At 51.8% G+C, this 14823-nt stretch overlaps 1 protein-coding gene across 3 annotated transcripts in view; it reads right to left on the bottom strand.

Annotated features, from left to right (window-relative positions):
• Window positions 1–1233: 1233 nt before the first annotated feature.
• SOGA1 (suppressor of glucose, autophagy associated 1) overlaps window positions 1234–14823 on the bottom strand; it is a 73356-nt gene continuing 59766 nt past the window's right edge. For 2 of the 3 annotated variants that reach the window (XM_032604180.1, XM_032604181.1), the window contains exons 14-15: window positions 12906–14256; window positions 1234–9433 (exon numbers count right to left, since the gene is read on the bottom strand). In XM_032604180.1, coding sequence (XP_032460071.1) covers window positions 9281–9433; window positions 12906–14256 — 1504 coding nt within the window. In that variant the 3' untranslated portion in view covers window positions 1234–9280. Of the gene's footprint in view, window positions 9434–11669; window positions 12803–12905; window positions 14257–14823 lie in introns of those variants that run through there. The other variant, XM_032604182.1, reaches the window with a different exon arrangement.

Below are 14823 nucleotides of genomic sequence, written 5' to 3'. Positions count from 1 at the left end.
TCTTTCTACTAGGCTTTCACACGTGCCGTTCCCTCCACCTGGGACATGTCCTTTCCGTCTCCTGCCTACAACACACCACCATCTCCTTCATCTGGTCCTCTCAAGCTTAGGTATCAGTTCAGATGTCCCTCTGCAGCCTTTGCTGATTCCTCCCAGCTCCCTGAGCACCCTGGGCTCCCCCTGGCCATTGACATTTGCTTTCCTGTTTTTCAGGCCCATATATTGCTATCCTCAATGCCTAGCACAGGCCTGGCTATTGTTAGGCCCTCAAAAAAGAAGAGATCTGTGTAATTTTCATGTGGTTGCTGGCTTCCAAGATGGCCCCTAATGTTCCCCACTTCCTGGTCTTCATACCCTTGTATAATCCTCTCCCACAAGGAATAGGGCTAATCTGTATAAGCAATAAGATACTGCAGAAATGACAGTGTATGATTTTCAAGGCTTAGTCATAAAAGACATTGTAGCTTCTACCCTCTTTTTCCATATATCACTTGCTCTGGGGGAAGCCAGCTGCCATGTTGTGAGGATGCTCAAGCAGCCATATGGAGAGGGCCACCTGGGGAGGAACTGAGGTCTCTTGCCAACACTGACTTGCCAGGCATATGAGTGAGCCACCTTGTGGATCTTCCAGCCCCAATCACACCTTCACATGATTGCAGCCTGATTGACACTTGACTGCACCCTCAGGAGACCCTGAGTCAGAACTACTCAGCTCCCGAATTCCTGACCCACAGCATCTGTGATATAATAAACGCTTGGGGATAATTAATTCTACTGTAATAGATCATTAATCCATGTCCTTTTTTATGATAAATTTTTGAAAGTCTTTTGTAGAAAGTTTCAATTCCTTTTTTTTTTTTGGCCACACTGTGAGGTTTGCAGGATCCTAGTTCCCTGACCAGGGATTCAAACCCATGCCCCCTGCAGTGGATGTGCAGAGTCCTAGCCAATGGAGCTCCAGGGAATTCCCTCAATTCCATTTTTGATGACTCTGCATTTATTTCTCAGTGGTCATACCACCCTTCATGGGAGACTCTGAGGTGTCAGCAGTCTGTAGCCAGGAACCCCTGGTGGCTCCTCCCAAGTGACCCCCAAACCAGCCAGCTGGCTGTGGCATTTCCCAGGGCTCCTTCCTTCCCAGGCAACTGGGTGTGGGGTAGAGTCAAGTTTCAAATCTGCTGAGCACCCCACCCACCCAAAATGAGAAATCAGAGAAGAGGCCAAGTCCATGGAAACTGTTCATATGACATACTTTATTTCCAATCTACAACCATTAAAAGCGCTTTGTAAGTTTACACTGTACAGTTATTCTCATGTCTGAAATAAGACACGGGGGCAAGGAGAGCTGGCGGATTGGACCATGGTTGTCCTAGCACCCAATCCATCCTGGGAAAGAGCCTTCTGAAGACAGGAGTGGGGAGGAGAAACAGCGGACAGGAGAGGTGGACAGTTTGGCCCAAGGATGCCCTTAGTCCCTTCCCTCCCAAAGGCCTTTCCCTGGGGAACCCTTAGGGCCCACAGCTGCAGGGTCCACACCAGGAAACCAGGATGGTCAGGAAGGGGGCTTCACAGTATTGGTGGGGTTTGGGGAGGGGGGCCAGGAGGCGGAGGAGGGACAGCTTCTGGCTCTCTTCCCCAGCCGCTGGGGGTTGGAGCTGTTTTTTGGCCTTGTCTACAAGGTATCCCTAGAGGTGAGAGGTGAGAAGAGAAGGAGCTGGCTGGGGATTTAGGAGTCTTCCTTTGAGGAGTTGTTTCTTTCCATTTGAAGAGAGGCCATAAGCCTATGGTGAGGTTTCCAAGGGATAAACGGTCTCAGGGTCTTTTGTCTCCCGCCCCACCCCCCACCCCAGGACGCCCACCTGCTGCCCAGCTGGCACAACCCTACACAATCTCTTGTAAAACCCAGACAAGTAGAAGTGGGTAGGACTGGAACCAAGCCAGGGGCAGGGAAAGGAAAAACATATGCCTTCTGCCAGCCCTCCAGTTTCCAGGAAGAGGAGAACATAGTTTTGTTTTGCTTTGGGTAGGGGCAGGGAGGGTTCGCAATCTCTCAGGAGTCCAGATGAGGTTGGTGTTTCCTGTTCCTGGTCAGGGCCAGCCTCAGTCCCTCACCAGGCCACACTATTTGCTGGTCTAGGTCAGCAGGTGGCAAACTCCTGTGTATATCAGAATCACCTGGAGGGCTTGTTCAACCCCCAGCTTGCTGGCCACCCTCCGCCCCCACCCAAGGTTCTGTTCCATAGGTCTTGAGTGGGCCCAATACTTTGCATGTCTATCAAGTGCCCAGGTGTTGCTCCCGCTTCTTTGAGAACCTCCAGGCAACATCCTCAGCAACCTGGTGCCCCAAGACAGTGCCCAGGAGCTGGGCCACAGCTGGCAAGGCCCTGCCTTAGAGGCACCAAGATATCTGGGAAGCTGCTGGGCACAGACTTGTGGTGAGCCCCCTGTGCGGAGAAGTAAACTAAGGCACAGAGATCAGCGGCGGAGCTGAGAGAGGAGCCAGGATACCAGGGCCCAGTGGAGAGAGGATGGTGCCTGGGGTGCTCTGGGGCCCTCAGGACCATCCTCGTGCTTATCATAAAATCATACAACCAGCCAAACACAGAGGAGTTAAGACATCTCCTGGGCCAGGTCTCCAGACTCCTGGCTGAGGTTCCTTTTCATGGGAGCAGTTTGAGTGGTATCAGAATGGAGAGTGACAAGGTGGCCAGGCCCTGACGACTTCGGCCCTTCAAGGATGCTTAGGGGAAACCAAAGCTCCTTTCCTTAGACCCTGGGGTCCAGGGGGCTGGTGAAGGGCAGGAAGGGAGTGGAGTAGGGCTGATGGGATACACAAGGTAGGGTCCAAGAAAGAGTGCAGGAGGGGCGGGGAAGAGCCCTGGGAAGGCGACTCAGGCCCAGCATCATGTCACCAGTCCCCTTCCGTTCTTGGGTCTGTGGACTTTGCAAACCGCAAACGCTGTTGGGAGGGGTAAGGGGTAGTGCCAGGGTGGGCTACAGGTTCTGCCAGGGTGGGCTACAGGTTCTGCCAAGGGCAAGCTGTTCCAGAGGCCGTGAGGCCCAGGGGAGAGTGGAGAGTATGGGGGATGTCAAATGGACAGACAGATGGACGGATGGCCAGGGAGAGAAGAACCCAAGCTAGGCTGTACCTACTTTCCAAACAAGGCCATGTGGGACTGGGCAGGACAGAGGAGGCCAAACTGGGGGATCCAAGTTCCCCCCCAATTCCCAGTGGAGAGTGTTGGGGTCTTGCCGGGAGGCTGTGTACAGAAGAAAATGGGGCTCAAGGGTGGGATGGGGGATGTCTTTCTGGGCTTGGGGGTGGTGGTCACTGAGGCCAAGCCCAGCCTGAGGCATTGGGGAAAGGTTCCCCCTTTGGTGTGAGGAAACACAAAATAAAACAGAACCCAGGGAATACAACCAGATCTGAAAGCAAACCTCCAGAGTTGGGAGACCACAGACATGGGAGGATGGGAATGTGAGGCTGAGGGCACAGGGAGGGGGTTGCTGAGGTTACAGGGAAATCCACGGGAGACGAGTGGAGCCAGGGAGGCCGTTCTGGGAGGCCTGAGGCATGGGTGCTACAAGGAAGCCTGAGGCTCAGAAGAGGAAAACCTGGCCATGGGTCAGGGCCACTCAGTCTGCTGGTGGGAATCAGCTGGAGAAGAGGAGGCAGGATGAGGGGAAGATTCGGAGGAAGATATTAAAAGAGAGGATGGGTGGGCAGTGGGGAGCGAACGTAGAGCCCAGAGAGAGGAAGGGGTTCGACCAAGACCACGGAATGGTAGGTGGGGGGTGTCTCACCACTGGGGATGCAGAACCTGATGGGAGACAGGAAGCCTGGGTTCTGGTCCTGATTCTGCCTTTAACCTGCTGTCTGACCTTGGGTGAGCCACTCTGTCCCTTCTCTGGGCCTGATTCCTCATCCAAAAAAGTGAGGGGGTTCCACACAAAAGGACAAACACTATGTATGATTCCACTTATATGAGTTGCTTAGACGAGGCAAATTCATAGAGACAGAAAGTAGAACAGAGGTTACAGGGGCTGGGGGAGAGGGATGGGGCGTTATTGTTTAGTGGGTATAGAGTTTCAGTTTGGGATGATAAAAAGCTCTGGAAGTGGAGAGTGGTAATGGTTGTATCAACACAACACTGTGAACGTATTTAAAGCCACTTAAAAATGGCTATGTCTTATGTACGTTTTGCCACAATTTTAAAAAAAGCGAGGGGGTAGGTCCAGTTTATTTTTCTTTCTATTCACTAAGACTAGTGAGGGGTGTATCACCCCTGGGGCCAGGGCACCAGGAGGCTGGCGTGGGGACAATGAGTGTGGTCGGACCACTCCCCATGGGTGTAGAACCTTATGCTTTCCCAGGCAGGTTCACAGGTACAGTACTGTATTTGGTCCTCAGCACAGCCATGCAAGGACATTCTCCCACTTTGCAGATGGAAGAACTGAGGTACAGACTAGCCACATGCTCCGGGGCCAAGGCCATTCAAGTTGGTGGCCGTTTATCATTATTTTAAAAATAGTGACCTGGAAACCATCCTTGCATCTTAGGTTCACACTGCAACCGGCTTAGTGGACTTTGAAGGAAGGACACATGCTCGAAATTAGCAGCAGAAGAGTTTGTCTCCTGGGGCAACTATGGTTACATCCCCTGACAGGATGATGACACGCTTCCCTTTTCACCATGATGTGCTTCCCTTTTTACTGTGGCTGCCAGGAAACTCAAGAGTAAAATTTAATTGCAGGATTATGGGAATCATGTCAGATAGATTTGTGGAATGATAATTCCTCTTGCTTTTTGACTTTCTTTGTACTTTTTTTTTTTGGCTGCGCCATGAGGCATTCGGGATCTTAGTTCCCCTACCAGGGATCGAACCCGTAACCTCTTCCGTGGAAGCACAGAGTCTTAACCACTGAACCGCCAAGGAAGTTCCTGACTTTCTTTTTTTCTGTTGTCTTACTGATCCTTATGACTAAGACTGTAAATTGCCTCCAGTGCTTTTTGGAAATTCTCAGCATAATTAACCCAAATCAGAGCTGGCTTGAGGACCAGGCCCCCTAATTACCAGCTCAGTGCTCTTTTTAAGATATAACATCATGGTTATCTGGTTAAAAAAAGACGGCCTAACGGTCAGGGCTGTGAACATCAATGGTGTGGCCACTGGTACTCAGGATCTCCCTGGGAATTTGTTAGATACGCAGATTCCTAGCCCAGAGGCTGAGGCGGGTCCCAGGAAGCTGCATTTTGGACATGCCTAAGAGGATTCTGATGCAGGGGGTCCCCACACCACCCTCTGGGACACAGGGGTCCAGTGATTCAGAGTGGACTGGTTTTATGTCTGGGTTGGGCAGTGGCATATTCTCGGTGTCCTATACCCACACAAAGCCTCCAGTGGGGCAGCGGGTTGACACAGCAAGCAGGACAGTGTTGGGCTGGGGGATCCAGTGGACCCAGGTTCTAGTCTAAACTTGATGACTTCCCAGTTAGGTGACTCAGGGAGGAGACCTGCACTTCAGTTTCGTCATCTGTAAAATGGGAGCACTAACCCCTATCCTGCCAAGGTTGCCTCCCAGAGTTGGCCCTTAGAAGTCTGAAGGAGATGTGGCATGGGGAAGCAATTTCTAAATAGCAGTGTGCTCTAGGGGGGGTGTACGGGGTGGGGGGGCAGGTGATGCTGGTGGGGCTGGAAGGCTGGCAAAACTGGGGTGGGGAGGACATTCTAGATGGGAGAGGAGAGGGAGGAAGGGCCTGGCAGTTGGATGGGCAAGAGGAGAACAGGCCGGGTGATGAAACCATGAAAGGTGCATGGGGGCAGGTACGAGGGAGCCATGTGGCAATTAGGGTGTAAGAGGGTCCAGTCTTGGGTCCTCAACTTTGTCACCTGGGAGAGCAGCTGGTAGAGGAGCGTCCCTGGGGGGACCAAGGGGAGGGGCCATTTTGAGTAAGACCTCTTGGAGGAGTTTTTACAATTGGTCAGCCTTTGGTGGGGAAAGAATTAGCGGGGGGCGGGGGAGGGGGAGGGGGGCAGGGCTGCCAGGCTGACGGGGACTTGGATACTGATGCTTTGTGCATGCAGGATCTAGGGACCACTGATGTGCCAAAGTGGTTTGACTTTCATTTCAAATACAGACATCATTGCCCCCAGGAGGGTTTAATTTGGCTCTGGGAAGAGGTCAGACATAAGAAACACAAGACCGTCCAGTCTGGGGTCAACCATGCCAACTGGTCTCCCATTTCCCCTCAACCAACTGGTGCCAACACAATGGATCCAAACCCAGGGGTCTGTAGGGAATTAGGACCCCAGGGTTCCTTGGGACTTTGGCTGCAGAGAATAGAGATGGGGAAAGGAAAAAGAAGGCTAGAGGAGGAGGAGGAAGAGAAGGAAGAAGAAGCTGCTAGGAGTGAAAAGGTAAGGGGCAGCAGGAAGGGGAAGAAAGGGGGAAAGGGCAGTGTTCCTTCCTGGGACCCAATGCTCCAGGGGAGTCCCCACAGAGGGCCAGGCAGTTTTCTGCTTTGGGAATGTTACCAAGACTTAAAAAGGCATTTGAAGAAACAAACTTAGAAATTACATTCCAAAAGAGTAGAGAGTTTTTACAAACCAACCCCCCACCCCAAAAAAGAAAACACAACTGTTACTAATTAAAATGCTAAAAATCAAACCAAATCAATATTTACACGTAACATTTTCAACCCCATCAAGCCCCTCGTCCAGAGGCTTCTGTAGGAACAGTGATGAGTGACCTTGCACAGTGGCATGCAGGAAGCAGAAACTGGGACTTTATTGAAAACCAAGCTCTGGGGTCTCGGACACTGGCTGAGGTCTGGGTGGCCATGCTCTAAGACAATGAGAATGCAAGGACAATCTTGGATGAGAACGACGGTAAGGCTGAGCGGTCCGCAGGGTTCAGGTCTCACGAGGATATCTCCCCAAGGCTAGAAGCACAGCCTCCCTGGCCCTCTGCAGCTCTGGGAAGTGCCAGAGGCCTCTGGTGGCTTGTGGCCTTGTGTGAATCCCCTCACTTGGAGATAACCTCGGAGGGGCCCCCTGACCTCTTGGGTGGGAGCAGTGGCTTCCTAGAGGGGATTGGCCCATGGCTCCATCAGCCTGCCTGCTCTGCCCACACAGGTCACTATGGCATGAGGAAGTGGCTGCTTGCACCAACGTAACCCCAAGTTCTACCGATAGGAAATGGCGATGAAGGAATTTGGGTAACTGGTCCAGGTGCCCCAGAAAGGGCGAGACCGGCAGCTGGTAGGTGGGAGCGCAGAGGCATCTCCTGAGTCCTGGGGGCAAATTAGCCACGCTGCTGGCTTTTTGTCTTCCTAATGGCAAATTCACAGATAAGCCACTCTATCCTGGTGTTTCCACTCTGAGCCCCCAGCCCGTTACAGGCAGATGTGTGTAAACAAAACGGGTTCACTGGCACCAAGGGGGGAGGCCATCTGAATATCCCTCCCCCATCACCACACTGCAATGAGCCACGGTGCAATCCATCCGATGGCTCAGGCAGCTCACATGGGACATGGGGAAGGGTGCGCAGTGGAGTTGGGGCTGCGAGGCGAGCCGGGAGAGCCCATAAGGCTAAGGAGAGAGGCTGGTGAAAAAGCTGGCAAGCTGCTGAGAACTGAGGCAGGCTGGCAGACACTCTCAGATCGATGTACAAAGCTGCAATAAACAACATTCTTGAAGTTCAGTCCTGTTTTCCTGTGAGTTCTCACTTGGGGAACTTGGAGAGATCTCCATGCTCTTGATAAAGCCTTAGTAATCCGTGTTTGACTCATCGAAACAAAAAAGGTTTCAGAGGGAGGGAGGAAAATGAGAAAAAATGGAAAATGTTTGGGAAGCGGTCCAGCCCTCCACCCTGTCTGTGAGCATTTACAGACTCATGTCTGGGGGTTGGGCAAGTACCGGGTGTTGAGTGTAAAGTGGTGCTCTGAGGCCAAAGGGTCAGCAGTTTGGGGGGAGCAGGCTGCAGGGCTCCAGCTTTGCTAGGGGGCCCTCCAAAGCTGACCTGGAGACCAGAGCTCGGCCTCTGAGTTGCCTCATCCACACAGGGGACCCTGCGCCTGTCCATCGTGTTAAAGCGTTGCATTGTCCCAGTGGCGAGAGTACATGTATCAACCTCCAATAAATTACCTTAGGGGCTTTGGGGTAAGTTAAATTATTAAAATAAAGTAAAACCACCTTAAATATTTATAGTAAGAAAAATTCAAATAAACAACCGAGGCAAGAAATATGTTTCCAGGCCCCAGTCTATTGCCATGTCCTGGGGCACTGGCCTCTCGGAATGCTCCTTGGCCTGACCTGGCCATCTGGGAGTCTCTTACTGGGAACGTCTTTGCCCTCCACCAGCTCCAGGATGTAATCACAGTGGAGATGCGGTGCCCCTCCAGGGTGCCAGGGAAAGAGACCCCAGCGATCAAGGCAGTGGGCAATTAGGCATTTATTTATCTGTGCACCAGGTCTTGAGATGGACTTTACCTATTTCTGTCCTCAAGGAGTCTCCTGGGAAGGTTGGGGCCCCCCAAGTCACCTTGGCAAGAAAGGCAGTTCCAGTGGCTCTCCAGCCCTGAGCCCCTCGTCTTCTAGTCCTTGCTGCATCCAAGCTACGGGCAGGGAGATCCAGGGCTCCAGGATTCCAAGCAGATACTTGACCCTGGTTACCGCCCTATCATATCCCCTAGAGCCATAGCAATCCAGAGCAGCAGGGCTGGGAGGAGGAGGCGGTGGAGGGAAGAAATGGACGGGGTGATGCCCATTTCAGCTCCACCAAAAACCCCAAGTTGAGCCCTAGAGCAAAGCCTGTTCTTCTCATTGGTGTTTCCTCCCCATGAAGAGGGATGTGGTTGGCAGGGAATGTCTCTGTGAGCCCTTTTCCCTGAGGGGCATGGCCGGAAGTGTATCCTTTCCTTGGCTCTTCTGAGAAGTGGGTGTGGCTAGAACCAGGCAAGGCTCTCCGTTATGACCCAGGGATCAGCTCCCAACGGATCAGCTCCTAAGGGATCTTTCTGGAGCTGCTTCTGAAGCCCAGCTTTGGTCTTTCTCCCACTCGCTGCCTTCCCCTGGGAAGTCAGAGATCGCCACCCAGCAGTCAGCAGGAGGCCCGCTTTACCTGGATGGGAAAGCTCTTCTGCGGCGGTGGTGCAACTGCTGTCCCTCCTGGGCGAGAGATGCAGGGGGCGCGGGCCCCTCACCTCGTCTCCTCTCCGCGGGTTCCCTTTGGCTGTCCAGGGACTGGGCTGGTTGAGGTGGGGAGCTCGGCTGCTCTGTCACTCACTGGGGGGGGCTGCCCTCTCCTCCCCACCCCAGGCGCACTCCGAAGGGTGCAGCCTGCACTTGGAAGGAGAGTGGCGGACGGCAGAGCGGGATGGCCGGGCGAAGCAGGAGGCGAGAGACTGGGTGCTACAGTCACACACGGCATCCTGGGAGGAGGGAGGAAGAAGTCGGGAGGAGCCAGGAGGCACTGCCCACCCAGGGACTGGGTGGCCAGGCAAGGAATCTGGACTCAGCTGTGCCCAGGGACCAGTTCCCAGGGGCTGTAGCCCCTCTCCAGACCAATTTTTAAAAATTATTTTCTCCCATTAGAGCAGTAATGAATGCTCATAAAGAACTTTCCAGAAGGTAATAAATTCTGGAATATACAGAGAAGAAAGTAGACATTGTCCATGAAAGATAAATTCTCTAAACATTGCACACACATGCATTTACCCAAATGATTTCAACCCCTACAGCTTATTTTGTAATTGCAAAACATGAACACTTTTTTGTCATGTATGTCCAGATTTCCTTCTTTTTAATGGCCACATACTATTCCACTGCATGGAAGTAGCTTGATTTATTTATCCAATGCATTTTTTATGTGGATATTAGGTAGTTTCTAATTTTTTTTTACTATTACCAACACACAGGGATAATGGTTAAAAGTGCTGCTGTACATTATTTACAATTGCCAAAACCTAAGTGTCCATCAACAGATGAATGGATAAAGAAGATGTGGCACATATCTACAGTAGAATACTACTCAGCTATAAAAAAAGAATGAGATTCTGCCATTTGCAGTAACATGGATAGACTTGGAGGGCATTATGCTGGGTGAAATAAGTTAGATAGAGAAAGACAAATACTGTAGGACATCATTTGTATGTGGAATCTAAAAATTACAACCAACTCGTGAATATAACAAAAAAGAAGCAGACCCACGTATATAGAGAACAAACTAGTAGTTACCAGTGGGGAGAGGGAAGGGGGGAGGGGCAATATAGAGGTAGGGGATTAAGAGGTACAAACTATCAGGTATAAAATAAGCTATTGTACAAGGATATGTTTAAAGCCAATACTTTATAGTAACCATAAATGGACTATATCCTTTAAAAATTATGAAACACTATATTACACACTTGTAACTTATATAATATTGTACAGCAACTATACTTCGGAAAAAAAAGTGCCACTGTAAAGCTCAATTGCTTGGTTCAAATCCCAGCCCAACTGTCTACCAGCTGTGTGAACTTGGATAAGTTATTTAACCTCTCTGAGCCTTGATTTTTCCTGCTCTAAGATGAGGGATGTGATACCTTTGTCAAAGTTGTTGTGAGGGTCACATAAGGTATATGTGAAGCATTTGATAGCGCCTATTAAGTATTCAATAAATCTTAGCAATTTTTATTAATAATGCAATACACTTCTTTACACACGTATCCACCTCTGTGAATATTTCCATAGGCTACGTTCCTAGGAGAACTATTGGGCCAACAGGTAATAAGCACATTTTACATACTGAAAAACATCTGGATCAACTGTGAAACCAACATTCAAAATACAGCCGGCTTTGTACCTCTGTTTCTTTATGTAGGTGTGGTTATGTGGGTGTGATGACTAATTTCATGTGTCAGCTTGACTGGGCCACAGGTCCAGATATTTGGTCAAATATTATCCTGGGTGCCTCTGCAAGGATGCTTTTGGAAGACAGTAACATTTAAACCAGTAGATTGAGTAAAGCAGATGGCTCTCTCTAATGCGGGTGGGCCTCATCCAATCAGTCAATGTACTGAATAGACCACAAGGGCTGACTCACCCTGAGTAAGAAAGAATTCTTCCTTCCTGATGACCTTTAGATCGGAACTACATCAGCTACATATGCTGTACTGGAGCTATACCATTGGCTCTTCTGCTTCTCAGACTTTTGGACTCAGGAACTAAACCATTGGCTTTCCTGGGTCTTCAGCTTGCAATATAATAAATCTCTCTCTCTCTCTCTCTCTCTCTCTCTTCTCTCTCTCTCTCTCTCTCCTCTCTCTCTCTCTCTCCTCTCTCTCTCTCTCTCCACACACACACACACACACACACACACACACACACACACACACACACAACCACAAAGCCTATTGGTTTTGTTTCTCTGGAGAACTCTAATACAATGGGTGTGTTCAGTTTGTGAGAATTCAATAAGCCATATTCTTACAATATGCTCAGTATGTATATTAACCTCAAAAAGGGTTTTCTTAGTTAAAAAAAGAGGAATGAATATTTAAAAGGTTTTTTTTTTTTTTTTAAATGCAGCCAGAGAGTATAGGGAGGTAAGGCACTCACCATACACTCCTGGGGGTTCTAGAAATTAAACAAAGTCTTTGGAAAGACAATTTAGCAACACTTATCAAATACCTTTAACAATTTAGTCTTTTATTCTGGAATCCCATTTCTGCAACTCAAATGTAAGGAAATAATCTGCAATACGGAAAAATGCTTTTGTGTCAAGATGTTCACCACAGCATTACGTATAATAGGGAAAAACTAGAAACCAGCTAAACATACAATACGTACAAATCACGTGGGTCAATCCCAGCCCATGCCACCTCTCTGTGCCCCCACCTACAACCCTCCTTCACTCCGTGCACTGCAGACCATGATACCACCCCTGACCACAGCTGACTGGACCAAGGGGTTACACTGGACTCAAGTTACACTAGTCAGTTTCTTCCTGAAATGTGGAATGGGGACAGAGGGATTTGAGTCAGTCTCCCTTAGGTGCTGGAACTGGAAGATGTTATAAAAGCAGAGTAGGCAGAGCCCACCTGGACCATATTCAAATATAACAGAGACAGAGGGAGGAAGAGGACATCAGAGAAAATGAAGCTCAAGAGAGAGGAGAGGGAGACAGAGCAGCCACTGGGGCCTTTGGGTCCCTGCCCTTGGGTTCCATGAGATCCTCTGCAATTTCCCTTTCTGCAAAGCTAACTTACATGCGTTGTTTTACTAACATGCACATGATCCCTAACTAAATCTGAAACTGGTATCAGGAGTGGGGTGAGCAGCAAAACAGTCCCAGAGAAAATGGAAGCACTTAGGGATAGAGTCTTGGTGAGGGCAGTGGTGTGCTGGTACATGTTTAATGACTAGTTTCCCAGGAGTAAGAGGAAAAGCCCTGATTTGCAGCATTTCCAATTTTCACAGAGTAAATCCTCCCATGCAGCATTTCTAATTTTCAAGGAGTAAATCCTCCCCTGGTGGCCGATCTCAAGGTACTAAGGTGACATCACTAAACACAGAGATGTACACGATTGGCTCTCATGAACCAAAGCAGCTGGCTCCCGCACACCACTGGGTAGCAGGAGGGCAGTGAGCGGCAATGCCTCTTCCCTGGAGGGGATGCTGGCAACCTCTGGGGTGTGGTGGCAAAGCAGGTGGGTATGCCACCATGCTCACCAGTCTGTTGTATTCAGACTGTGTGTCCATCAGGTCTGCTGTTCCAGGTCTGGGGCCTTCCAACCCCCATCCCAGAGCAGCACAAGGACCTTTTGAAATACGCAAACCACATGCCTGAGTTTGAAAACCAAGAGTGGGACCTTATAAGCCAATCTCACCTCCCAAGAAAAAGGGCAGACCCCACCCACCTACCTCATTGGGAAGGACCGTGGCTCCATCTCCATCCCGAGGGACCCCATCCTTCCCCATCTGGGGGAGCATGGAAAGCCTGGCCTCCTCGCTGCCGCCTGACTTGGCTGCCTTCTTGTTCAGGATCCTGGCCATGCCCTCCGGCTGGTGGTAGCTGGCGGGGGAGATGGGCTCCAGCTTCTTGACGCCCTCCTCCCCGGGTACGGATGTGGGGCTTGGCGCCCGGCCACACACGTTGCGGAAGAACTCCTGCACGATGCCATATTTGGGAGGTTCGGGCTTGGCCCGGGCCTCGGACACACCCAGTTTCCAGACGGACTCGGTGCTCCCCGAGTGTTCCACCACGCTGAATAGGCTGGACAGCCCATCGTTGATGTTCCTCAGCACGGGGCTGTCCCGCGTGGTGGTGGAGCGGGCCCAGGCCGAGCCGTTCTGCTTGCCCTGGTGCAGGTTCCACAGGCTGCGGTCCTTGGCCCCGTCCAGCTTGGACACGGACCGCCTCTGGAGCTTGGGCGAGCCATACTTAGGTGAGCAGCACGGCCGCTCGATGCGCGAGTGCACCTTGTCCAGGGAGGATGAGATCTGCTTGCTGCGCACGGACACCAGCGAGGAGCTGCGGGGCGACCAGCTCTTGCCGTGCAGGCTGCTGCGGGGCGGGTCGGTCTGCAGGCCCACGCTGACCGTGCGGATGGTCTGCGTGCCCACACTGGCCAGGCCCACCGTCTGGCTGGACGTGCTCTTCACCTTCCGCTCCAGCGAGCCCGAGCGCATGGCCTGGCGCACGCAGTTGGTGATCTCCTTCATGTCGTCGCTCATGTTGCCCGACATCTCAAAGTCGTGCAGGGCCGCTGGGAAGCCGGGCCCGGCCGCCGAGGGGCCGCCCCCGGAGCCTCCATCCAGGCGCTGCCGGGAGAAGTTGCAGAGCCAGCGGCTGTAGGAGCTTTCCGCCAGCCCGTCCTCCTCGGCGGACTCTTTGGGCTTGGCTGTGGTGAAGAGGAAGCCCGGCTCGATGATGATCTTGCCCTCCCTGTCATGGACCACGGGGACGCCCAGGCGCCGGGCCACTGGGGGGCTGTAGTAGACGCGGATGCCCGTCTTGTCGGGAGCCGTGTAGCTGCGCTGCATCTGCCTCCCTGCCGGCTCCTGGCAGCCCAGGGCACCCAGGCGGTTGCAGTCACGTGGAGAGAGCCCTGGCTGTTCCGGCGCAGCCTTCTCCGGGTCCACTGGCTGGGGGCCCACAAAAGCAAAGGCAGGGCTGTTGGGCAGCTTCTTGCCCAGGGCGGCTTCCCCTGCGAGGTAGGGGGAACAGTCCAGCAGACTTTCAAACTCTGACATGGAGGAAACAGATTTGGTCCTGGGAAGCACAGAGGAGAAAGGGCAGAGTTAGTGGAAGATGCCTCATGTGGAGCACGTACTCTGGTCTTCCTCCCTGGTCCGTGCACTTCGCGGGCAGGGGGCGGTGGGGCAGTGGGGAGACAGACCATGACGGTCCTGCTCACCTCTTGTGGAAGACGCTGTAGGTGCCCTGCCCCTCATCCCCTCCACACTCACACCTACACACGCAGCACTGCATCTCTGAGCACCTGCCATTCTCCACTGGAGGGCTTTTTTCTGTCTGCAGGAGCACACTTGGCCTCCACCCACAGGAAGCTAGACATTCACATAGTTTATGGCCCTAGACACAGCCCTCAACAAACAATGAGTGGGGTTTGGTGGCTTGGTACCAGCCTCCCTGTCCCCCAGGTGGGAGAACTAATGTTCAGCTCTGGCTCCCAGAGATGCTGTGAAGCTGATCCAGTTGCCCACGTGTATCCTGGTTGATAACACCTCCTTTATGGTGCCTTCCCTACCCTGTCTCACTTCCAGGCTTTTCCTGGAATCCCCTCCCAAATATACCATTTGCACTTAAATCCTTGCCTCA

This window comes from Phocoena sinus, chromosome 15 (genome assembly GCF_008692025.1).
Source record: "Phocoena sinus isolate mPhoSin1 chromosome 15, mPhoSin1.pri, whole genome shotgun sequence".
Taxonomy (NCBI): domain Eukaryota; kingdom Metazoa; phylum Chordata; class Mammalia; order Artiodactyla; family Phocoenidae; genus Phocoena; species Phocoena sinus.
This window is presented reverse-complemented; position numbering and strand designations above follow the sequence as displayed.